At 54.1% G+C, this 24,107-nt stretch overlaps 1 protein-coding gene across 1 annotated transcript; it reads right to left on the reverse strand.

Moving 5' to 3' along the window:
• Positions 1-47: 47 nt before the first annotated feature.
• Positions 48-23,060, reverse strand: TRIM54 (tripartite motif containing 54). Its single transcript, XM_008254602.5, has 9 exons — positions 22,441-23,060; positions 5,545-5,717; positions 4,848-5,019; positions 1,978-2,073; positions 1,209-1,442; positions 930-952; positions 707-831; positions 488-580; positions 48-200 (listed from the first exon to the last, which is right to left on the reverse strand). Exons 1-9 carry the CDS (start codon positions 22,606-22,608, stop codon positions 190-192), a joined length of 1,095 nt encoding a protein of 364 aa, XP_008252824.1. The 5' UTR covers positions 22,609-23,060; the 3' UTR covers positions 48-189.
• Positions 23,061-24,107: the final 1,047 nt, after the last annotated feature.

Here is a 24,107-nt window from a genome sequence, read left to right on the forward strand (position 1 = left end):
CGCCTGAAGCTGAGGCTACGGGAGTGGGCAGCGAAAGGAGAGATGGGTCGGGGACGCCAGAGTCCTTTATTGAGCCCCTACTCCTGGGGGCGGCCGGGCGCGGCGCCGAGTTGGGGCGCGGGGGTCGCTGCGCAGATCCTCCACCACCCCGGCGCGGGCACCGGCACGGGCTCTCCAGCTGGGGTCGGGTCAGCGTGGGCCTGTGCTCGGAAGGTGCAGCTCGGTGAGCAGATGCCCCAAAGGCCCACTCCCGCTCCTCAGTCACGTGGGCTTCTCCTCTGCTCGCCCACCCACCCAGGCTCTCACCCAGGCAGCGGCTGGTGGCGAGGAAAGTGTGCTTTGACGCGCACTTAGGGCTCTCCTTTGTGGCTCGGAGAGGGTGGGGGCTCCAAACGACCCCCGATGCCCGGGGGAGGGCAATCACCCGAGCAGGGGACAGGCGCGTGCCAGTCCGCCCCACTCCCCTGAGCCCTAGGCCCGCGCTCACCTTCCGGCGCATGCGGCCGCTCATCCTCTGGCCCTGCGCCGCCCTCATCCCCGTCCAACGCCACCTCTTCATCGTCTTCGTCCCCGGAAGCGCCTGGGCCGAAGGAAAGCGGGGTGAAGAGGCGGCCCGGTCTTTTCCGCCGCTGCACCCACGCCGAGGGTCTGAACGCACAGCCCCCGGCGGCCGCCGCCGCGCGCCTGCCCTCTCTCTCTCTCTCACCTGGCTGAAAGTCGATGGTCCTGAGCATTTCGGCCACGTGCTCCACGCTCACGGTGAACTGATCCATGCTTTCGTAGCCTGGCTCCGGCCGGCCCGCCAGCTCCACCTTGGACATCGCCCCGACCCTGCGGTGGCCGCGGCGGCTCAGCGGGCAACGTCCCAGCCCCCTCAGCCCCTCCCGGTGCCCGTGGAACCCGCGCGGCCCCTTCGCTCCCCTACTCACTTATTGATCAGCTCCTTGGCCTGCTGTAGGGGAGAATAGAGGGTGCGAGTAAGCACGGGGCGAGCTGCCCACTTCTACTTCTCACTCAGGCCTGTGGGGCAGGTGGGGTGCACATCCTAGTTCGTTAGGGAGCAAACGAGCTCTGGGCGGGGTTTGGGGAGGTGGGAGGTGACTTGCCCCAGGTCAAGAAGCGACAGACAAGACTTGAACCTGGGTCTACAGGTGTCAGTGCCCAGACTCCGACGCTATGCGGGGCAGCCGGCGCCCCCCAGCGCCCACCTGGAGGTAGAGCGCCATCTGCGGCTCCTCCATGGACTGGATGGCCGACTCCACCAGCTTGGAGGAGGCCTCCAGGTGGTCTCCGTACTGCCGGATGAGGCCGCGGACCCGCTGCAGCTTCTCCTCCTGCTCGCGGGCCAGCGCCTGCAGCAGCTCGCCCTTGCGCTCCTCCAGCACGGCGCAAAGGCTCTCGAACCTCTGGTTTAACAACTGCTTCTGCCTCCGGCTGTTGTCCTAGACCATCCAAGGGAGAGAAGAAGGGCGCTGCTGAAACCCTGTGGCTGGGAGAGCAGGGATGCTGGTCCTGCTTCTCAGTGTGACTCAGAGAGGCAAGAAAGCAAGGTGCACGTGGTTCTGGGCGAGTTCATGGCAGAACCGGAATCCGCCCTGCCAATCTTTCCAGAAACAACAGTGGATACTTTAATGCAATGCCGTCACCAGGGGCTCTCTGTATCTTTGGCCCTGGGCTTCCCTTGTATGGATCCATTAAATTCTCAGAAAGACCCACTGATCCGGCCACTATATCATGATCATCATCATCACCAACACCACCAAAGCATGGAGAAGTTAAATAACTGAACCAAAGTCACAGAGCTACTGAGCAGCAGAGCTGGGAGTCGGACCTGGCTGAGCATATGCTAACATTTTTAGGAGGCCAGAAATGTTTTGGCCGTGTGAGCCAGAGATCAGAGAGGAGCAGTTCCCTTGGGAGCCTGCACTGTCCACGTCAGCCCACGTGTTCCCTCGCCCCCGCCCAGCCCAGGCTCACCTCGATGGTCCGGCACACTTCTTCCATCTGTGTGATCACTGCTTGCACGCGGTCGTTGCCTGCCACCAGCATCGCGATGCCGTCACTGAGCTCACTCTGCCGCACACACAGGCCAGCTTAGGGCTGGAGGAGCTGGCCCACAGCTGCTCCCCTCCCTCCCCAGCTGGGGCTGCAAGGGCGAGATGTGCTCCCTCCCCCACCCCTCCATCAGTGCATCTACAGAGATCTAGAAGGTTTGGAGCCATCCAGGAAGTGGGGAAGCACACTCTCTGGTTTCTGGAAGGAGACACAAGCCTTCCATCGCCAAAGGAACTGACATTCTCCAAACACCCTCCAAAGGCCAGCCACTGCGCTAGATGCTTTATCTGTAGATTCGTGTCTTCCATCAGTTCTGCAGCATTCCTAGTGGCTGTCATTCAGATAATATTGCTTCTTCTCCAGGCTCTGTTCTCTCATTCTGGGAGTCTGATCAGCCAGTTAGACATTCCTTTTTTTTTTTTTTAATTTATTTGACAGGTAGAGTTATAGACAGTGAGAGAGAGACAGAGAGAAAGGTCTTCCTTCCATTGGTTCACTCCCCAAATGGCTGCTACAGCCAGCGCCACACCAATCCGAAGCCAGGAGCCAGGTGCTTCCTCCTGGTCTCCCATGCAGGTGCAGAGCCCAAGCACTTGGGCCATCCTCCACTGCCCTTCCGGGCCACAGCAGAGAGCTGGACTGGAAGAGGAGCAACCAGGACTAGAACCCAGCACCCATATGGGAGCTGGTGCCACAGGAGCTGGAGCCACGACACCGCCTCCCCCCCCCCCCCCAGTTAGACACTCTCATTCTCAACCTGTCATCCCCCAGGGCTGCATCCTGTTCTCAGTCCTCTTGTTCTATTCACTAATTACCTCTTCAGAGAAATCTGTCGTTTAATTAATTCCCTGAATGTTCTATTCCAACAATTAAGTTTATATTTCTTTTTTTTTTTTTTTTTTTTTTGACAGGCAGAGTGGACAGTGAGAGAGAGAGAGACAGAGAGAAAGGTCCTCCCTTGCCGTTGGTTCACCCTCCAATGGCCGCCGCGGCCGGCGCGCTGCGGCCGGCGCACCGCGCTGATCCGATGGCAGGAGCCAGGAGCCAGGTGCTTTTCCTGGTCTCCCATGGGGTGCAGGACCCAAGCACTTGGGCCATCCTCCACTGCACTCCCGGGCCACAGCAGAGAGCTGGCCTGGAAGAGGGGCAACCGGGACAGAATCCGGCGCCCCGACCGGGACTAGAACCCGGTGTGCCGGCGCCGCAAGGCGGAGGATTAGCCTAGTGAGCCGCGGCGCCGGCCATATATTTCTTTTTTAAAAAATATTTTTTATGTATTTACTTGAGAGGTAGAGTTACAGACAAAGAGAGGGAGAGACAGAGAGAGAGGTCTTCCATCTGCTGGTCACTCCCCAGGTGGCTGCAACAGCTGCAGCTGAGCTGATCTGCAGCCAGGAATCTGGAGCATTTTCCCAGGTCTCCCATGTGGGTGCAGGGGCCCAAGGACCTGGGCCATCTTCCACTGCTTTCCCAGGCCACAGCAGAGAGCTGGATCAGAAGAGGAGCAGCCGGGAGTCCAACCAGTGCCCATATGAGATGCTGGTGCTGCAGGTGGAGGTTCAGCCCACTACGCCACAGTATTGGCCCCATGTTTCTATTTCTAAAAGCTTTATTTGATTCTTTGTCAAAAATGCATGATCAGAAGCCAGTGTTGTGGCATGGCAGGTAAAGCTGCCACCTGTGACGCTGGCACCCCACATAGGTGCTGGTTCAAGTCCCGGCTGCTCCACTTCCAATCCAGCTCTCTGCTGTGGCCTGGGAAAGCAATAGAAGATGGCCCAAGTCCTTGGGCCCCTGCACCCTGGTGGGAAGATCTGGAAGAAGCTCCTGGCTTCAGATCAAGCAACTCCAGCTATTGCAGCCTGCTGGGGGAGTGAAGCAGTGGATGGAAGACCTTTCTCTCTCTCTGCCTCTCCTTCTCTCTCTGTGTAGCTGACTTATAAATAAATCTTTAAAAAAATAAAGAAAGAAAGAAAGAAAGAAAGAAAAAAAGATGGCCCAGGTGCTTGGGCCCCTTCCTCCATGTCGGAGGCTCCTGGCTTTAGCCTGGCCCAGTAGGGTCTGTTGTAGCCATCTGGGGAGTGAATCAGTGGATGGAGGATATCTCTTTATGCTTTTTTAAAAGACTTATTTATTTGAAAGGCAGAGTTACGGGGTGGGAGGGGGGAAGAGAGAAATCTTCCATTTGCTGGTTCACTCCCCAAATCGCTGCAACAGCTGGAACTGAGCCAGGCCAAAGCCCGGAGCCAGAAGCTTCATCCGGGTCTCTCATGTGGGTGCAGGGGCCCAAGCACTTGGGCTGTATTCAGCTGCTTTTCCAGGCACATTATCAGGGAGCTGGATCCGAAGTGGAGCAGCCAGGACTCAAATTGGTGCCCATATGGGATGCTGACATTGTAGGTAGTGGCTTAACCTGCTGCACCACAATGTTGATCCTGATCTTGACTTAAAACCAAGCGATGGGGCAGATTTTTGGCACAGCAAAGATGCCGCTTTCCATCTCTGCTTCCAATTCCAGCTTCCTGCTGGTGCATTCCTGGGAGGCAGCAGGTGACAAACCAAGTATTTGGGTCCCCGCCACCCACGTGAGAGATCTCAATTGAATTCTGGGCTCCTGACTTCAGCCTGGCCCAACCCTGGCCATTGCAGGCATTTGGAGAGTGAACCAGAAGATGGGTGATCCATGTTTGTTTCTTGGCTTTGGCAATGAAACTAAAATAAATAAAACCAAGCGGAATAAGAGGCCGACCCAGTCCTGGTCCCCAACCCTCTACTCCCTCCCTGCTGGATACCTTTTGGCGTTTGTAAATGGTGGGCAGCGGGGCCACCTCGCAGTCCTTGTGGGCCCCGAAGACCTTGCAGAGGGAGCAGGTGGGCACCTCGCAGCTCAGGCAGTAGATGTTGATCTTCTCGTCCTCATGCTCTTCGCACATGAGGTGCTGCTCGGCCTTGGAGTGCAGTGGCCTGGAGAGGAGCGCACAGGGGCGAGGTGGCGGGGTCAGGGGCCAGGCCCCAGGGAGCACCCAAGCAGGTTGGGTGGCAGGGAGGGCCAGGTGCCAGCCCCTGAGGAGCGCCCGTGCGTGTGGGGCCCCTCAACACCTTCTCTTCAGCTCCACCAATCACCAGCACCTTCCCTGCCCCTGCCGTGGGTGCTGCTGGGTGGGTGAGTGACTTCCATGGGGCTCTTAATTTGGAGAACAGAAGGACTTAAGAGGTGGAGGAGGCGTGGATCCGAAAAGAGACTGCATTTCGGGGGCCCTGGGAGCCCCACGGGACAGCAGATATGAGAGGGGAGAGGGGAAACCTGGGCCTGGGTGGGGCAGGGAGGCCTGGCCTCTCTGGGTGGCTGGGGGCAAGCCCCTGCCTCCTCTGGGCCCATCCTTGCATCCCCAAACCGAAGGAGCAGATCGCCTGATTCCACAGCCCCCCCCCCCCCCACGGAGCCCCCAGGCCGTGCCCCAGGCGGCACACGCGGCCCTGACGGCTCACCGCGAGGACTCCTGCTTGTAGATGTCGATGATGTTTTCCACGAGCAGGTTCCTCTGCAGGCCATAGACCCCGTGTCTGTCCAGGACAACCTCGTGCCTGCAAGATGGGCAGCGGAAGCGGCCTCCTGAAGACACGGTGCTGGAGCCCCGGGATTGCCACAGAGGGTTGGAGGCCTGTAGGGATGGGTGTTGTGAGAAGGCGGGCACGGCGAGGTGTGCGAGGACTGAGGGAAGCAGGGGTGAAGGTGGTGAGGGCGCAGGAGGAGGAGGAGAATGAGGCAGGGCGGGGCAGCTCCGGCAGGCGGGTGGCCATGGAGTTCCTGGGCCCCGCCTCGTCACCCAGCCTGGCTCTGTAAGTGTTCAACTCCATAGCCTAGCTCTTGTCAGGGCCCAGCCACGATGGGGTCTCTACCGAGGGGTCCAGTTTGGAGCGATGGGGAGATGTTGGCCTCTACAGGAAAAGCTGGGGTAGGAAAGGGGCTCGGAGCCAGACCGTAGCTGAGAGCTGGATCGGAAGTGGAGCAGCTGGGATTCAAACTGTCGTCCATTTGTGATGCCAGCACTGCAGGCGGCGGCTTTACCCACTACGCCGCAGTGGCATCCCCTGCCCTAGCGGTCATTACACTACACGGTCAGATACAATACAGCTTGGGCTAACTGAAGGTGATGTCCAGCGCTAACACGTGTCTCTGAGTCTTAGGCAGAGGCAAAGGTTTTCAAATGAAAACAAACTGCATTTCATGTTAAACACAGAGTGAGAGAAACACAGATGGAGAGAGAGCGCCCATCTACGGGCTCACGCCGCGAATGCCCCCAACAGCCAGGAGTGGGCCAGGCCAGAGCCAGGAGCCCAGAACTCCATGAAGGTCCCCCACGTGGATGACAGAGACCCTCGCACTCGAGCCATGCTCTGCTGCCTCTCAGAGTGCACTCCAGCACAGAGTGGGATCGGAAGTGGAGTCAGGCACCTGCCCATATGTGGACGTCCCAGGTGGCGACTTAACCACTGTGCCAAATGCTTGCCCTGGGATGACTGAGCATCAACACCCTTCACAGAGGGAAAAGGCTACAGCCTAAAAATCGGTGATGCAACTCTAGATGGACGTTACTGAAGCAAAGATAAAGAAAAGGCAACCCAGGTGTCAAGGCCAGGTGTCCCACAGAGCGCCAAAGGGCTCCTTCCCACCAGAACGGCCTGCTCGTCTGTGACGGAAACAAATCCTGGTACCTGAGCAGTCAACCAGAGGATGGAAGAGCTCTGTCTCTCTCTCTGTCTTTCTTCCTCTTATTTTTTTAAGATTGATTTATTTATTTGAAAGTCAGAGCTACACAGAGAGAGGAGAGGCAGAGAGAGAGAGGTCTTCCATCCACTGGTTCACTCCCTAATTGGTCACAACGGCCGGAGCTGCGCCAATCCAAAGCCAGGAACCAGGAGTTTCTTCTGGGGCCCAAGGACTTGGGCCATCTTCCACTGCTTTCCCAGGCCATAGTAGATAGCTGGATCGGAAGTGGAGCAGCCAGGTTTCAAACCAGCGCCCATATGGGATGCCGGCGCTTCAGGCCAGGGCATTAACCCGCTGCGCCACAGCGCTGGCACACCCTCACTGCCTTTTTTTTCTTTTTTTTTTTTTTTTGGACAGGCAGAGTGGACAGTGAGAGAGAGAGATAGAGAGAAAGGTCTTCCTTTACCATTGGTTCACCCTCCAATGGCTGCCGCTGCCGGCGCACCGTGCTGATCTGAAGCCAGGAGCCAGGTGCTTCTCCTGGTCTCCCAAGGGGTGCAGGGCCCAAGCACTTGGGCCATCCTCCACTGCACTCCCGGGCCACAGCAGAGAGCTGGCCTGGAAGAGGGGCAACCTGGACAGAATCCGGCGCCCCGACCGGGACTAGAACCCGGTGTGCCGGCGCCGCAGGCGGAGGATTAGCCTAGTGAGCTGCGGTGCCGGCCTCTCACTGCCTTTCAAATAGATAACAATAAAATAGTAAGACTTTGAAAACAGTTCAATTTCACGTTCTGTGCTTTTTACCGCAACTTTCACAGAGGGAACAGAGGGAACCAGGAGTGGGGGATCCTCAGCCCCTGGGGCTGCCGCTCATTCCCCGCTGCCAGGACCCACAGCCGAGGCAGCACGTGCCTCTCCCCAGCACCCCCCACACTAAAGAAGTTTCCTAAACGCTCCTCGCTCCTCGCAGCGGCTAATCCTGGAAGCCGGGAGGCCGAGACGCCCTCACTCCGCGGGCAGCCCACCCCAAGGCCTGTGCTGCAAGAGCCTTTCTCTGCGGGAGAGGAAGCAGGAAGCCGAGCGCACACAGGTGAGTGCGGGCACGGGGCAGGAGGGCCTGCACCCTGGCCTTCTCTGCGGCCTGGCTCAGCGCGGCACCACGGGCCAGCGTCTCCCATGTGGCCTTCCGGCCCCTGGTCCCGCGGCCCCCCTGGGCCCGGCCTGGCTGCCCCTTCTGAGACAGCTTCAGTTGCCTCCGCCCGACTCCCAGCCCTACTTTTTTGCCAGTCTCTGGCACACACACACACGCACGCACGTGCACACACACACACGTGCACTTTGCTCCCAGGACTACATTTGCCTGGCAACAAAATAGTAAAGCTGATCTCTGGGACTTTCCAGGGCTGCCCGGTGCGTGGTGCGAGACTCACGTCGCCTGGAGCCCTTCACTGTGCTTCCCAAAGCATGGAGCCACCTGCTGTGAGCGATAGGAAGACTGTGGCGGGTGGCAGCAGGGACATCGAGGGTCTGTATGAGTTTATTCTGATGCAGGTTAGGGAAAAACGCCTGTAAGACTGGGGATTTTTTTCCTGGATGTTATTGCTTAGGGTAAGGATAGAGAAGACATTGCTTAAAAAATGCAAATGTTAAATCATTCTCCAGGTATGGGTCTGCAGCTATGGCCAAAGTCAGGAAGGAGAGGTGCGAATGAATCCCTCTCCTGTCACAGTTTGTGGGACTGCTGTCCCCAACCTTTCACTTCAGAAAAGCATCCAGGGGCCGGCGCTGTGGCGCAGTGGGTTATAGTCTGGGCCTGCAGGGCCAGCATCCCATATGGGCTCTGGTTCGAGTCCTGGCTGCTCCACTTCCAATCCAGCTCTCTGCTGTGGCCTGGGAGAGCAGTAGAAGATGGGCCAAGTCCCTGGGCCCCTGCACCCGCGTGGGAGACCTGGAAGGAGCTCCTGGATCCTGGCTTCAGATCGGCGCAGCTCTGGCCGTTGCAGCCAATTGGGGAGTGAATCAGCGGATGGAAGACCTCGCGCTCTCTCTGCCTCTCCTCTCTCTGTGTAACTCTGACTTTCAAATAAATAAATAAATCTTTTTTTTTAAAAAAGCATCTATCCTGGATGTGTGGATAAAGCTGTTTCTCCTTGGTACCATCTCTGTGTGTGTGTGTTTTTAAGATTTATTTATTTGAAAGGCAGAGATACAGAGATAGAGAGGAGAGAGGAGAGAGGAGAGAGAGAGAGAGAGAGAGAGAGAGAAAGAGAGAGAGAGAGAGAGAGAGAGAGAGAGAAAGAAAGAAAGAAAGAAAGAAAGAAAGAAAGAAAGAAAGAAAGAAAGAAAGAAAATCTTCCATCTGCTGGTTCATTCCCCAAACGGCTGCAATGGCCTGGGGTGGGCCAGGCCAAAGCCAGGAGCCAGGAACTTCATCCGGGTCTCCCAAGTAGGTGCAGGAGCCCAAGCACTTGGGCCATCCACTGTTGCTTTCCCAGGCGCATTAGCAGGGAGCTGGATCGGAAGTGGGGCAGCCGGGACTTGAACTGTGTCGGATGCTGGCACTGGAAGCGGAGGCTTGACCCACTACGCGGCAGCGCCAGCCCCCACCTCTGTGTGTTAACATTGGGCATTTAACGCAGCCAAAGGAGGGAGGTAGCACTGCTGAGAAGGCCGTGGCCCTGCTCTGTGCGACCTTGGGTAAGTCACTTCTCTTGGAGCCCCCAATTCCTCAGCTATAACCTGTGCTTGTGAACTGGGTCACTGAGCCTTTGTGGAAAGAACTACAACAAGAAGTTCAGATGCGCACAGCAGCTGCTGCGAGATGTGCACGTGGGGTGGGGAAGGGAGTTGGTGGTTTCTGTCAAATCCTCCCATCTCACACCTGGAGGCTGCCACCACCTGTCTGGCCGTCTAGTGTGTCACCCCGCCTGGGTGCTGCCCGCTGGCTGTGTCTGGAGCGCCCTCTACCGTCCGTCGTAGGCAGTGCCTGAAACCCCATCTCAAGCAGCCTGAGTGTGTGCTGATAGGCAAATTCCTCCAAGTCGGCCCAGCGACCCTGTGGCTTCTCTCCTCCCCCGTCCTTGCCTTGCTCCTCTGTTCCCACCCCACGTTGTTATTTACTACATTTAACTATCACGTTCAAGAGTGTTTTAAAGAGCTTACTGGGACGAGACACCGTGAAAGACAGGAACTACAGCAATGATCTTGTAATTCCACTTTGGGAGCAAGCCCAGGGATCCAAATTACAAAATACAAAGATCACCACCGTTTATGCAGAAAAAGGTGTTCCCACTACATGAAGAGCGGCAATCAATCCCATGGAATGCTCTTCTTCAGTTAGGAAGAATGGGGTGGGCTCAGGCATTCTGTGCAGTGGTTAAGCTGCGGGTCGGTTCACCTGCATTCCTTTTCACACTGCCTGGGTTCGAGTCCTGACTCCACTCCCAGTTTCAGCTTTCTGTTTTTTTTTTTTTTTTTTTTTTTTTTTTTTTTTTTTTTTTAAGATTTATGTATTTAGCTGAAAGGCAGAGATACAGAGAGAGGAGAGAGAGCGAACGACCGAGAGAGATATCAATCTTCTATTTGCTGGATCACTCCCCAAGTGGCTGCAATGGCCTGGGCTGGGCCAGGCTGAAGTCAGGAGCCAGGAGCTTCTTCTAGGTCTCCCACAGCGCCTGTATGGGAAGCTGGCACTGCAGGTGGAGGATAACCTTCTACGCCACAGCGTCAGCCCCTCAGCTCCCTGTTACTGCAGACCCTGTGAGGGAATGAATGTGAAATCAGAGAACTGAGTCCCTGCCACCACATGGGAATCCAGGATTGAGTTCCTGGCTCCTGGGCTGTGGGGAGTGGGGAGGAAACCAGCAGATGGGAGCCTGTTCCCTCATTGCCTCTTGGGCAAATAAAATAAATTATAAATTAATTAAGACAAAATTGAAAAGATTGCGGTAGATATGCATGCACTGTCATGCAGAAATATCGAGTTGTTATGTGGAAAAATTAATTTGAACATATACTTGATACCACTTTTGGTAATACATGTGTGTCACTATTTGTTAAAGAAAAAATGGCAGTATATACACCACACTGCTGATGGCATTTGTCTCCTGGGGAGTGGGATTATGGGGATTTATTCATTCCACAATTTACATTATCTACAAGATTTAAATTTATACAATATATTTGTGTTATTTTGCAATTAGAATAAACAAAAACCTGCCTTTTAATATCAGCAACTACCTGGGTATTTAATAATAAAAAGAATATTAAATGACATACAATGGAATATTTTGCTTCTATCTTTAATTGCGTTCTTCGTAACAATGGGGAGAGACTCATGTTAAATTTTAATCATTGGGCCGGCGCCGCGGCTCACTAGGCTAATCCTCCGCCTAGCGGCGCCGGCACACCGGGTTCTAGTCCCGGTCGGGGCGCCGGATTCTGTCCCGGTTGCCCCTCTTCCAGGCCAGCTCTCTGCTGTGGCCAGGGAGTGCAGTGGAGGATGGCCCAGGTGCTTGGGCCCTGCACCCCATGGGAGACCAGGAAAAGCACCTGGCTCCTGGCTCCTGCCATCGGATCAGCGCGGTGCGCCGGCCGCAGCGCGCCGGCCAAGGCGGCCATTGGAGGGTGAACCAACGGCAAAGGAAGACCTTTCTCTCTGTCTCTCTCTCTCACTGTCCACTCTGCCTGTCAAAAAAAAATTTTTTAATCATTAAAAATCAGAATATAAATCTATATAGACCATAGAATCCTGGTTTTTAAAATAAATTTTGTTGGTTTTTATTTATTTGAAAATCAGAGAGAGATAGAGAGAAATATCTCCCATCTGCTGGTTTGCTCCTCAAACACCAGCAACAGTCAGGGTTGGGCTAGGTTGGAGCTGGGGTCCAGGAACTCAGTCCAGGTCTCCCACATGGGAGTCCAGGACCCAAGTGCTTGAGCCATCATCTGCTGCCTCCTGGGTGCACATTAGCAGAGCGCTGGTATCAGAAGCAGAGTGGGGATTCTATGCAGGCGTCCCAAGGTCTTATCTGCTGTGCCAAATGCCTGTCCCCTAGGATTCCAATTTGAAAATGAGTGATGGGTTTACAGGTGGTTTCCATTTTCCTTCATTGCATTCATCTACATTTCTCAAATTTCTCCATATAGACCATGAATCACTTTATAAGACACATAAAAATAAGAAAGAAAGTTTTGAAATATTTTTTCTTTTCATGATAGAATTGTGGGTTTGTACTTCTCCCTTTCTCTTTTTTTTTATTTTATTTTATTTTGACAGGCAGAGTGGACAGTGAGAGAGAGAGACAGAGAGAAAGGTCTTCCTTTGCCGTTGGTTCACCCTCCAATGGCCGCCGCGGCCGGCGCACTGCGCTGATCCAATGGCAGGAGCCAGGAGCCAGGTGCTTTTCCTGGTCTCCCATGGGGTGCAGGGCCCAAGCACCTGGGCCATCCTCCACTGCACTCCCTGGCCACAGCAGAGGGCTGGCCTGGAAGAGGGGCAACCGGGACAGAATCCGGCGCCCCGACCGGGACTAGAACCCGGTGTGCCGGCGCCGCTAGGCGGAGGATTAGCCTAGTGAGCCGCGGCGCCGGCCTCTCCCTTTCTCTTTTTTAAAATAATTTCTGAGTTACCTGCAAGGGCCTTGGGCTTTGGGAAAAAATTTTACTTTTTTACAAATGCAATGCTCAGGCCTAACATGAAAGACAGAGGGCGCTAGAGTGCCATAATAAAGTAAGAGGTGGTCAGAGAACATTACCTAGAGAACTGGTAACTAGGTTAACTCAACCATGATCAGGTGTGAGAAGATAGCATTCAAGACGGACCTGAAGTCAGGGCAGACAGGTAGCAGAAGATGGTAAGTCACAAAGTTGCAGGAGCCAGGAGGGTCTATAGGAATTTAGGTTGCCAATAGGGGATCAGGGGAGAAGCAAGAAGGGTGGGCTTTATCTCAGAGGGGTTTGATCCCAAGGGTGAGGATCTGAACTTGATTTTGTAGGTTACCTCTCTAACCTAACAGAGGAAGCTGGATGGGTGGGAGGGGGAGAGAGGCTGCGGGCAAGGATTGGCTGGGGAGCGAGTACCGCAGTCAGCGCACGTCACAGGGCGTTCGCTCAGAGAGTGGTGAGCCCGCAGGACTCGGATGTGTGGTGTTGGGTCGAGCAGGGAGCCAGAGGCCGCTCTGGAGTTGCAAGGCGGGGTGCCTGGGGAGACCGGGGAGTCCCTCACCAGGGGCCACAGACCCTGAGAGATGCAGGAACGGAGTTGGGGGTTGGGCTCTGTGGACTTGGAGGAGGAGAAAGTTACATCTTGACTTTCACTCGCCTCTGGTGGCGATCAAGCCCTTCCCTCGGTGATGAATGCGGGCTGCAAACCGCAGCAGTTTTAGTAGCACCTGGCTCTCTGTCACCAACGGAAATAACAGCTGTTTCCCTTTCACATTACGGTTGCTGCTGAAACCTCAAAGTTACACCTGTCATGATCTCTGCGCGACAGTGGGCGTTGGGCACACTGCTCCACCTCAGTATTCAATGTGTTAACCATCCTACTCTGTCATACACGCTTTCGATATTTGGGTAATTATATCTCAGGGCTCCGCAAGCTCCTTTTCATTATTGCTGCTCTCTCCTAGTGTCTTTTTAGACGTTTCCACCTTAATTCCCCTCCTTGCCCCCTTAAATGTTAATGCCCGAGACACACAGTGCAACCTCCTTAAGCACCGCATGCACGCCTATGCCTCGCACTCCTTCAGAGCCATGTGTGTTCCATTTTATGCATTTAAAAGCATCGCTCTGGGGGTGGGCCTTGTGGTTAAGATGTCCAATTCTTCATCAGAATGCCTGTTTGAGTCCCAGCTCCACCTTCGGATTCGAGCCAGTGCAGGCCCTGGGAGGCAGCAGGTGATGGCTTCAGTAGTTGGGTCCCTGCCACCCGTGGGAAAGACCTGGGAGGAGTTCTAGACTCTTGGCTCTGACCTGACCCAGGCCTGGAGAGAGAAGCAGCAGATGGGAGCGCTGTCTCTCTGCCTCTTGAATAAATTTAAAAAATAGGCTGGCACCGCGGCTCAGTAGGCTAATCCTCCACCTGCGGCGCCGGCACCCTGGGTTCTAGTCCCAGTCAGGGCACCGGATTCTGTCCTGATTGCCCTCTTCCAGGCCAGCTCTCTGCTATGGCCCGGGAGTGCAGTGGAGGATGGCCCAGGTCCTTGGGCCCTGCACCCGCATGGGAGACCAGGAGAAGCACCTGGCTCTTGGCTTTGGATCAGTGCGGTGCGCTGGCCGCAGCAGCCATTGCAGGGTGAACCAACGGCAAAGGAAGACCTTTCTCTCTTTCTTTCTCTCTCACTGTCCACTCTGCCTGTCAAAAACACATTAGGGACAAGCATTTCACCTAGCAGTTAAGACACAACGTGAGACACCTGCCTGGGTTTGAGCCCCAGCTCCACTCCTGACTCCGATGTCCTGCCAGTGCACCCTGGGAGGCAGCACTACTAGCTCAAGTAGTTGGGTCCCTGCCACCCATGTGGAAGACCTGGACTAAGTTCCAGGCCAATGGCTCCCACCTGGCCCAGCCCAAGCTCGTGTGGGCATTTGGAGTGAACCAGCAAATGGGGGATTTCCCTCTGTCTGCCTCTCTGCCTCTCAAAGAAACAAACAGAAAAAAAAATTTAAACTTTTTAAAAGTAAAAACATCATGGGGTCAGCATTGTGGTGTACCAGGTTAAGCTTCTGCATGCGATGCTGGAATCCATACAGCACCAGTTCAAGACCTGGCTGTTCCACTTCCAATCCAGCTCCCTGCTAAGTGCCTGGAAAAAGCAGCAGAAGACGGCCCGGGTGTTTGGGTCCCTGTACCCACGTGGGAGACCTGGAAGAGGCTCCTGGCTTCTGGCTTTGGCCTGGCCCAGCCCAGGTCATTGCAGTCATTTGGGGAGCAAACCAATGGATGGAAGATCTATCTCTCATCTATCTATAACTCTGTCTTTCAAATAAATAAAAAATAAATCTTAAAAAAAGATAAAAATGAAAGATAATGCATCAACTATGCACTGGGCTGCAAGTTCAGGCCTTTAAAACAAATTGTTTGTAAAACGGAATGCATAGGTTTCATAGACTGACAAGTGAGTCAATGGTACAAAAAAAAAATTGCCCTCTTCCCTGAGTGTAAGTTCCCGAAATCCCTCGTGACAAACAGGGATTGTGTGCTCCGAGGCAGACAGCAGCCTCCTTAATGCATCCTCAGAGCTCATCACCTCTACGTTGTGCTAAAGCTCTCTCTGCTAAGATTCCGTTAGCAAAACCACAGCTCCAGCATCTGCCTCTCTTTCTGTTTCCAGACCAAGAATTATCTACTGACTCCATGGTACACACAAATGTCTGGTTTTCCCTTTGCCTCTTACATTTCCACAAGGGAGACTGTCCCATACAGTGAAACTGTGTGCCAATGACGTGATGTGTGGGACCCAGGACACCCAGACTGACAGCCCCGCTTGTCCCCTTGTGTGACTGTAACCTGTTTCCTGCATCTTCCCCTATAAAATGGAGATAACATCCATTATTTTCTAACTCAAATGCAATCATGTTTGTGAATGTCCCCTATAAATTATAAAGCCCTACACAGCGGCAAAGGAAGGCTGGTGATCCAGATCTAGATCTCAAAAATAAATGACCACACAGAAACACAAGGGCCGGTGCCGTGGCCTACTAGGCTAATCCTTCGCCTTGCGGCGCCAGCACACAGGGTTCTAGTCCTGGTCGGGGCACCGGATTCTGTCCCGGTTGCCCCTCTTCCAGGCCAGCTCTCTGCTGTGGCCCAGGAGTGCAGTGGAGGATGGCCCAGGTGCTTGGGCCCTGCACCCCATGGGAGACCAGGAGAAGCACCTGGCTCCTGCCTTCGGATCAGCGCGGTGCGCCGGCAGCGGCGGCCATTGGAGGGTGAACCAACGGCAAAGGAAGACCTTTCTCTCTGTCTCTCTCTCTCACTGTCCACTCTGCCTGTCAAAAATTTAAAAGAAAGAAAGAAACAAACAAACAAACACGGGGCATGAACTATGTGTCACTGCTCCTTCCTCTCTGTGAAGAATGGAATGGAATGGGACGAGTAGATGGAATTTCATTCTAACTCACGTGCAGGCCTCTTGTGTGGCATCCACTCCATGTGCTGTGTGTGTCCCTTTCTCACCTTCTAGTTCTTTGTAACACTGCATAGCACCTGATAGGAATGCTCCATCCTGGCGCTGTGGCGTAGCATATAAGGCCACTGCCTGCAGTGCTGGCACCCCATATGGGCACTGGTTCAAGTCCCTGCTGCTCCACTTCCAACCCAGCTCTCTGTTATGGCCTGGAAAAGCAGTAGAAGATGGCCCAAGTCCTTGGGCCCCTGCAACCATGTGGGAGACCCAGAAGAAGCACCTGGCTCCTGGCTTCAGACTGGCACAGCTCCGGCTGTTGCGGCCAATTGGGGAGTGAACCAGTGGATGGAAGACCTCTCTGTCTCTGCCTCTCCTTCTCTCTCTGTGTAACTCTGACTTTCAAATACATAAATAAATCTTAAAAAAAAAGAAAATAATTGCTCCATCCAGCAAGATGCTCTGAAAATGCAATTAGGGGCCGGCGCCGCGGCTCACTCGGCTAATCCTCCGCCTGTGGCGCCGGCATCCCATATGGGTGCTGATTCTAGCCCTGGTTGCTTCTCTTCCAGTCCAGCTCTCTGCTGTGGCCTGGAAAGGCAGTGGAGGATGGCCCAAGTCCTTGGGACCCTGCACCTGCATGGGGAGACCAGGAAGAAGCACCTTGCTCCTGGCTTCGGATCGGCGTAGCTCCGGCTGTAGCGGCCATTTGGGAAGTGAACCAACAGAAGAAAGACCTTTCTCTCGGTCTCTCTCTTTCACTGTCTATAACTCTACTTGTCAAATACATTTTTAAAAAAATTAAAAAAGAAAATGTAATTACCTGACAAACCCATACTTATCTCAGAATGTTTCCCTGCTTCCCTGGCTATCCAGGAGGCTGCCAGCTGGGGGGCCAGACCTGGGGTGTGCCTCCCCCAGTCTGAGGTCCTGGCCAGTGGAAGATCATGCAATGGAAGACCACGCAGGTGTCATGAGCCAGGTGCTCAGAACACACTGGAAGGTTGAGGAACCTCAGAGAACCCTAGTCTTCTACTGGTAAAGGCTGAGCGGTGGGTGTGAGAGGGATTGTAAGTGGGGATAGCTGTGGCCGCCAGGTCCCAGGAGAGAGCCTGGCACAGAGGGTGATAACCCAAGTCCTGCTTAGCCAGGAGGGTGATGCGTGGGACAGCAAGCCACGTCAGGACACTGGTAACAGGACAGGAAGCCCTTATAAAATGGAAATCCTTTCTATTTTTTTTAATTTATTTGAAAGGCAGTGTTACCAAGAGAGGAGGAGATACAGAGAGAGAGAGAGAGAGAGAGATCTTGCATCTGCTAGTTTACTGCCCAGTTGGCCACAACAGCGGGGCTGGGTCAGGCGGAAGCCAGGAACCCAGAGCTTCTTCCGGGTCTCCCACTTGAGTGCAGGGGCCCACGCTCTTGTGTCATCTTCCACTGCTTTCCCAGGGAGCTGGATATGAAGTGGAGCAGCCGGGTCAGGAACCGGTACTCACATGGGAAGCTGGTATCACAGGCAGAGGCTGAACCTGCTATGCCACCACACCAACCCCTATACTATTTCTTGAACTTGTGAAACTTTTTTTAATTTTTTTTTTATTTTTTGACAGGCAGAGTGGACAGTGAGAGAGAGAGACAGAGAGAAAGGTCTTCCTTTGCCGTTGGTTCACCCTCCAATGGCCGCCGCGGCCGTTGCGCTCCGGCCGGCGCACCGCGCTGATCTGATGGCAGGAGCCAGGTGCTTCTCCTGATCTCCCATGGGGTGCAGGGCCCAAGCACTTGGGCCATCCTCCACTGCACTCCCTGGCCACAGCAGAGAGCTGGCCTGGAAGAGGGGCAACCGGGACAGAATCCGGCGCCCCGACCGGGACTAGAACCTGGTGTGCCGGCGCCGGAGGCGGAGGATTAGCCTAGTGAGCCGCGGCACCGGCCCGAACTTGTGAAACTTTGTTAGAATTACCAAGAGACATTAAAAATCAGTTTCAGATACTTTTAAAATCTACAGATACGTAAACAAGCTGGAAGGGGTGAAAGAGCCTGATTGACACTCGTGGCAAATCGCTGAAGAAACTGGAAGAGAACCCAGCCGTGCTAGGTGGTTTGTTCCCAAGCAACCAAAATTTTTCACCCGAGGAAGTCAGACTCATAACCCTGCTCTAAGGTTACTGCAAGCCACAAGATGTCAGTGCACCAATTTCTCATCAAGGTTGGGCTGGAGGAGCCGTGTAGCCCTCGGGAGAGTGGGAGTGGCTCGGGAGGCAGGCTGGGTGGGATCTTCACTGGTGGGCCTGCACCTGAGAGCAGGCTGTAACAATTACCCAACAAAGAACTGGAATTCGGGTGGAGTGACACCGAGGTCATCCCTCTCCCAGAGGGTCCTGTTGTTAGAGAAGGACCCCCCCCCAATCTTGCTATCCCTACCTCCCGAGTCCCTCCCTCTGGAGACGCCCTCCGGAAAAGCTGCCCCTGAACAACCTTGCAAAGCTCTAGCCATCTGCTGCATGACAGGCTGCAGCTCACGAGTGTCCACAGTCAAGAGGAGAGGCATAAAAATAAACCCAGGACTCGCTTCAAAGTAGTTTAGGAGTGAGGAGAATTTACAAATACAGAAACACATGGGATGATGTTTGTGTCAAATTCCCACGCCAACAGTTTTCTTCTTGTCAGAATTCTTGGTAGCTGAGTGGGTGCAAGTGTGGGGAAAGAGGCACAGAGAGTGGAGAGGGGGATAATGTGGTGTTTTGATGTTTTATTTCAATTCAGAGAGAAAGAGAGAGACATGCGGTAGCTCTAAAGAGAAGTAGGTAAGTTATGATGGTAACTATGTAAAAATACGCATGGGGACAAAGGCTTCAGAACAGTTCTGGGGAGCTAGGATTATGGAGAATTTGTTTATAGATCTCTAATGCTGTTCAATATTATCAATGATATCTTTAAGCTTTTCAAAGTGTTCTTCTTGATTGTCTAGTTAGCCTGGTCTTATAAAAATCACAGTTCCTAAAACTTCTTATTTGTTGTCCATCACAACAGTGTTTAGGACAAGAAAACACTGGAGAGCATCCAATGGGTTTGGCTGACAGGTTCACAGACGGTGGTGCAGCCATCACGAGGGAGCACCACACAGCTATGTGAAAGGGCAGCACGGAGCTAGCGTGTGGATATGGACAGCCATAGGGAGAGCAGCGAACACAGGCAGGCGCCGGACAGTGAGTCCAGTCTGCATGTGCATATGTGCCAACACGCACCCATGCATGGAGCTCTCCTGGAAGGATTCCCAAGAAAGTTGATAATGGTTACTTCTACCTGGGAAAGGGATTTGAGGGTCTGAGGTGGGTGGTGGATTCATTTTTCATGATGTAAATTCCTGTACTGTCCTCAAAATTTAGGTATGAAGCCCTTCAAAAAGTTCATAGAGGGGCACTGTGGTGCAGTAGGTAAAGCCACCACCTGCAACCCTGCCATCCCATATGGGTGCCTGTTTGAGTCCTGGCTACTCCACTTCTGATCCAGCCCCCTGCTAATGCACCTGGGAAAGCAGCAGCAGATGGCTCAACTCCTTAGGCCCAGCACCTATGTGGGGGACCGGATGAAGCTCCTGGCTCCTGCCTTCAGCCTGGCTCAGCCCTGACTGTTGCAGCCATTTGGGGGCATCAACCAGTGCATGGAAAATCTCTCTCCATCTCTCTGCCTCTGTCTCTCCTTCTCTGTAACGCTTTCAAATAAATAAGACAGTCTCTTTTTTAAAAAGTTATAAAAATGGAATTGTTTATTTTGGTTGAAAATGTTGAAAGTCATGCAAAGATTTTTCATAATATGCACTTCCCACCAACTTTTTGGAGGCCCCTCGTGTGAGTGTGTGTGTACTGATGTAAAATGGATATATTGTTGTTGCTTTTGTAACTATCACTTTTCTAGGCAATGCTCTAAGGGTCTAGTCTTCCTAAGCAGCTTGAAGATAGAGGAATCAAAAGTCCTATTCTTGTCCCTAAACTTAGAAAACAGACAATCTGATTATGCCTAGAGTTGTCAAAATGTGGAGGCAACGTGTGAAAAAACCAAATATGCTCATCTTTCAGATGGAGGTCTACCGAGATGCACCGAGACGCATATACCTCAGTGCAGCTGAAGAACTGGGTCAGCCTCCCACCAGGCCCTCCCAAATAAAGCAGCCAGGAGATGAGCCATTTGTGCTTCTCTCCTTGGAGGGTCCACGGTGTTCTGCACTTCAGAAGACCCACAGACTCATCCCAACTCCCAAATGGTCTGCACAGGGTTTGACTTGAGCCATCCCAAACCAGTATCCTAGAGCTTGCTGGAACCCAAGCAAGTGCCTGGACGCGGAAGGCTGACTTGAGCCAGGAGGTGACTCAAATCTCTGCTGGCCTCCACGTGTGGCGCCCAGGCCTGGGTCCCTCTGCCGAAGGATGCTATGACCACTATTCGACAGGCTGCATTGTCTGTGCCTCCCAGCCTTTTTGCTTTTATGTATTTTAGGTACTAGTAAGAGGCTGCTTCACTACAAACCCATGAGAAGTGATGGCAAATCTCCCTGCCATCTCCTCCTAGAGATCTCGCCTGATAGGTGTTCAGGGAGTTCCTTAGTCCAAGGGAGAAACCCAGGTGGCAGGCAAGGTGTGGCTTCTCACACAGGACTTGAGCAGGCACAGCATTTGGTCCGGAACCCTGATCTGGGTAAAGCTACTGGCTGTGAGACTCTCGGGCCAATGATGGCTGGTTTGGATACTTAGAAGGATAGGAGGTGGGAGTGGCCTCAATGGGGAGATGGCAGGAGAGACTTGGGGGTGCTGGGCACACATAAAGAGGGCACAGGACAGACACACAGTAGGGGGGTCAAAGGCACAGCATGGGATGGCCTGGCTTGGCCCATTCTTTCCCCCCAAACATGCTGCCCTAAGCAACCTAAGAAGCCAAGCATTTTCTTGATTAAGTTAAAAATCACCCATGTTTGGGGCTGGCTTTGTGGTGTAGTGGGTTAAGCCACTGCCTGCAACGCTGGCATCCCACATGGGCACCAGTTCAATTCCCAGCTGCTCTACTTCTGATCCAGCTCCTTCCTAATGTACCTAAGCAAGCAGAGGAAGATGGCCCAAGTTCTTGGGTCCCAGCACCCATGGGGGCGACCCAGATGAAGCTTCTGGCTCCCAGCTTTGGCCTGGCCCAAATCCAACTGTTGCAGCCATTTGAGGAATGAACCAGAAGATGGAAGATCTATCTCTCCCTCTGCCTTTCAAACAAATACAACGAATCTTAAAAAACAAAAACAAAAACAAAAAACCTGTGTTCAATACATTCTCTCCAAACCTGTGATGCAGATGAAGAACACTTGTTCATGGTCTCCATGTCACTGACACGCATGCTAAGCCATCCAGCTCAAGTCTACTCCGGGTTTTTACATCATTTGCAAGGGCAGATTTCTGGGTGTTTTCCCCCTTATGTTCCCTGAGATCTGTTCCAATAGCCTACTAGAACCTTCTCCAACAGCATAGGTCAAGAAAGCATCTTTATAAGGGCCAGTGCTGTGGCATAGTGGGTAAAGCTGCTGCCTGCAGTGCCAGCATCCCCTATGGGCACTGGTTCTAGTCCCGGCTGCTCCACTTCCGATCCAGCTCTGCTATGGCCTGGGAAAGCAGTAGAAGATGGCCCAAGTCCTTGGACCCCTGCATCAGTGTGGGAGATCCAGAAGAAGCTCCTGGCTCCTGGCTTCTGGCTTCTAGCTTTGGATCAGCCCAGCTCTAGGCATTGTGGCCATTTGGGGAGTGAACCAGCAGATGGAAGACCTCTCTCTCTCTCTCTCTCTCTCTCTCTCTCTGCCTCTCTGTAACTCTGCCTTTGAAATAAACAAATAAATCTTAAAAAAAAAAAAAAAAAAGGAGAAAAGAAAGCCCCTTTATAGACCAGCCTGGCACGTGCTCCTTGTATTTTTGAAGCCTGTGACTAAAATGGCTTCTGTGAGTTTGCTTCACTATGCTTTGCTCCACCACCACGGTAAATAAAACCTGGCTGTACGCTGGGGTGTACGCTGGGGAACACAACCTCTCTGCCTTCTCTCTGTGCGAGCCAGGGGAGGCCTCCGTGCTGAGCAGTCCGGAGGGCCACAGGCATGAACCGACGCTGGGGATGGGACGGTTCCTAGTCTCCTACCTGCCATGTCTCATTTCACTGGGCTTCGCCTTCAGAACAAACCACTCTGTGTCAGGACGGTGCTTTCTCATGGGGGTTACTGTTTCCTTCTCTCATTGACCCTTTCCTTCTCCCGGTTTTCCACACTGTTCTCAAAGTCCGAAGCCCCAGACTGAAATGCAGAGTCGAGCGCAGGCTCTCACGGAGCCCCCGGGGGTAGGAGCCGGCCTCCCGGCTGCTGCCCCAGTACAGGCTGTACCCGCCAGCCTGCTGGGCGGCTGCTGACTCATGCTTACCTTGGGATCCACAGGAAGGAGCCCGGCTCCTCCCCTCTTCAGCCACAACATCTACTGCCCGCCTCCCGGAGCCCCCCGCCCACCCCCTTCCGGGTCTCCACGCCAAGCCCACCTGGAAGACGTCGTTGGCGCACTTGCGGCACAGGTTGTGTTGGCAGGGCAGGATCACCACCGGCTTGGAGAACATCTCCAGGCAGATGGGGCAGATGAGCTGCTTCTCGAGGTTGTCCATGCTGTGCGCATCCCCTAGCAGAGGCTTGAAACCCACCGTGAAGTTCATCCCTTCAGCGATCGTGCCTGCCCTGGCCGCGGCCCTGGTCCTGGCCTTCTCCCGCTGCCTCGGGACCCTTCCTCGCGCCCCTTAAGCAGTCTGTAGACGCTCTGTTCCCTTCGGCTGCTCGCTCTGGAAATAGCTCTGCTACAGCTCCTGTCCCTTCCTCTCACAACTTGCCTCGTCCGTAGGGCGCGGGTTCCAGACACTTCTCGGTCTCTCTGCTCTTCGCTCTGCACCCTGCCCGGCCTCTCTCTCCCCTTCTCTAAATTCTCTTTTGTCCCCCAAACGACTCTCTCCTGTCCACTCTGTGGGCAGCACTGTCTGTCCCTTACTCCCCAGAGAGGAGATTAATTTTACTGTGGGGGTGGGGAGAGAGGGGCATCTGCATGACATTCCAGCTCCCGATTTAGCTCGTGTAAGGCGAGCCCCAGCTGTCACCCAGTGAGTGACCCTGACTCACACAGGGATGGGCGGCTCCCTCTAGCAAGGGCAGGGTGAGCGTCACTCCTGACGGTGAAAGGTGGGCCAGCAGTCATCCAGAGGCTCCTGGGAGCCCCTGGCCCCATGCTCTGGCTTGGGGTCCAGAACAGTGACACAGACTAAAGCGGCCTGTATGAGGGGCAGCATGGTTCATGGCTCAGGGTGGGAGGAGAGATCTGGCCAGACCTTCGGAGAGGGTCAATGACAGTCTCCTGCTCCCCAAGACCAAGTGGTTCAGAACAGGGCACCGGACACTAGGGAGACAGCCTCTCGTCCAACACGTCTGGCCCAGTTTTGTGCTTGCCCAGCCATTTCTTCACTCTAGGGAAAGAAGCTCAGGAGGCTGCAAGTGGCTGCTGCAGTCCTGAGAGAGTGGGATTCTGGCCCGCCCACCCACTGCTGGGGCCACTCCACGGAATTTCAGTTTGTTAGGAAACTGGGAGATGCTGGGCAGGCGGAAAGGACCTGAGAGCCAGAGACCTATTTTGAGCACCAGGCAGTCAGTCTCCAGGGAAACTTCAGAGCACCGAGAAAGCCACAGCCGCAGAGCATGGGCAGCGTCTGCCCGGCCCGACACGTGTCCCAGACTCCTGCCCTGCGAACCAGGCTCGCCGCACGTGGCTTTCTCGCTTTTTCTCCTACGGCCTTCTTCCTCTGTCGCTGGCACCATCTGTCTTCTTTGGGCCCAACACACGCACTGGGATTGTCAAAAGTTCTTTTATTTACTAACATTCCTTCACCTTTCTCCCAGACAAGGGTGAAGTTAGAGGAGTTCCTAGGCTCTGACCCTGAGTGGGCGGAGAACGGGTGGTGTGGAGAGGCAGGACGAAGAAGGAAGAGCGGGGAAAGAGTCTGCAAGGCACAGCCTTCGCCTCGTCACGTTTCCCGTCCTGTTTTAAGGACAAAATGCAGGGCGACCGGCCTGCACAAGGCGAGTCCAGAGGGTGGGGGCGAGCAGATGCTGAAGCAAGAACTTTGGCCAACCCCGGGGGCCAGGCTGGCGGGGGCTGTGCCGGCAGCTGGGG

Source organism: Oryctolagus cuniculus, chromosome 2 (assembly GCF_051225735.1).
Source record: "Oryctolagus cuniculus isolate XC-2025 breed Fujian yellow rabbit chromosome 2, ASM5122573v1, whole genome shotgun sequence".
Lineage (NCBI taxonomy): Eukaryota > Metazoa > Chordata > Mammalia > Lagomorpha > Leporidae > Oryctolagus > Oryctolagus cuniculus.

Bases quoted from the DNA above. Each gene is read 5' to 3' on its own strand.
- TRIM54 (XM_008254602.5), bottom strand. From the start codon at position 22,608: ATGAACTTCACGGTGGGTTTCAAGCCTCTGCTAGGGGATGCGCACAGC. The intron at 2,074-4,847 runs GTATCCAGCAGG...TGTGTGCGGCAG, and splicing joins CCATTTACAAACGCCAAAAG to AGTGAGCTCAGTGACGGCAT. The intron at 953-1,208 runs GTGGGCGCTGGG...TCTCCCCTACAG, and splicing joins AGATGGCGCTCTACCTCCAG to CAGGCCAAGGAGCTGATCAA.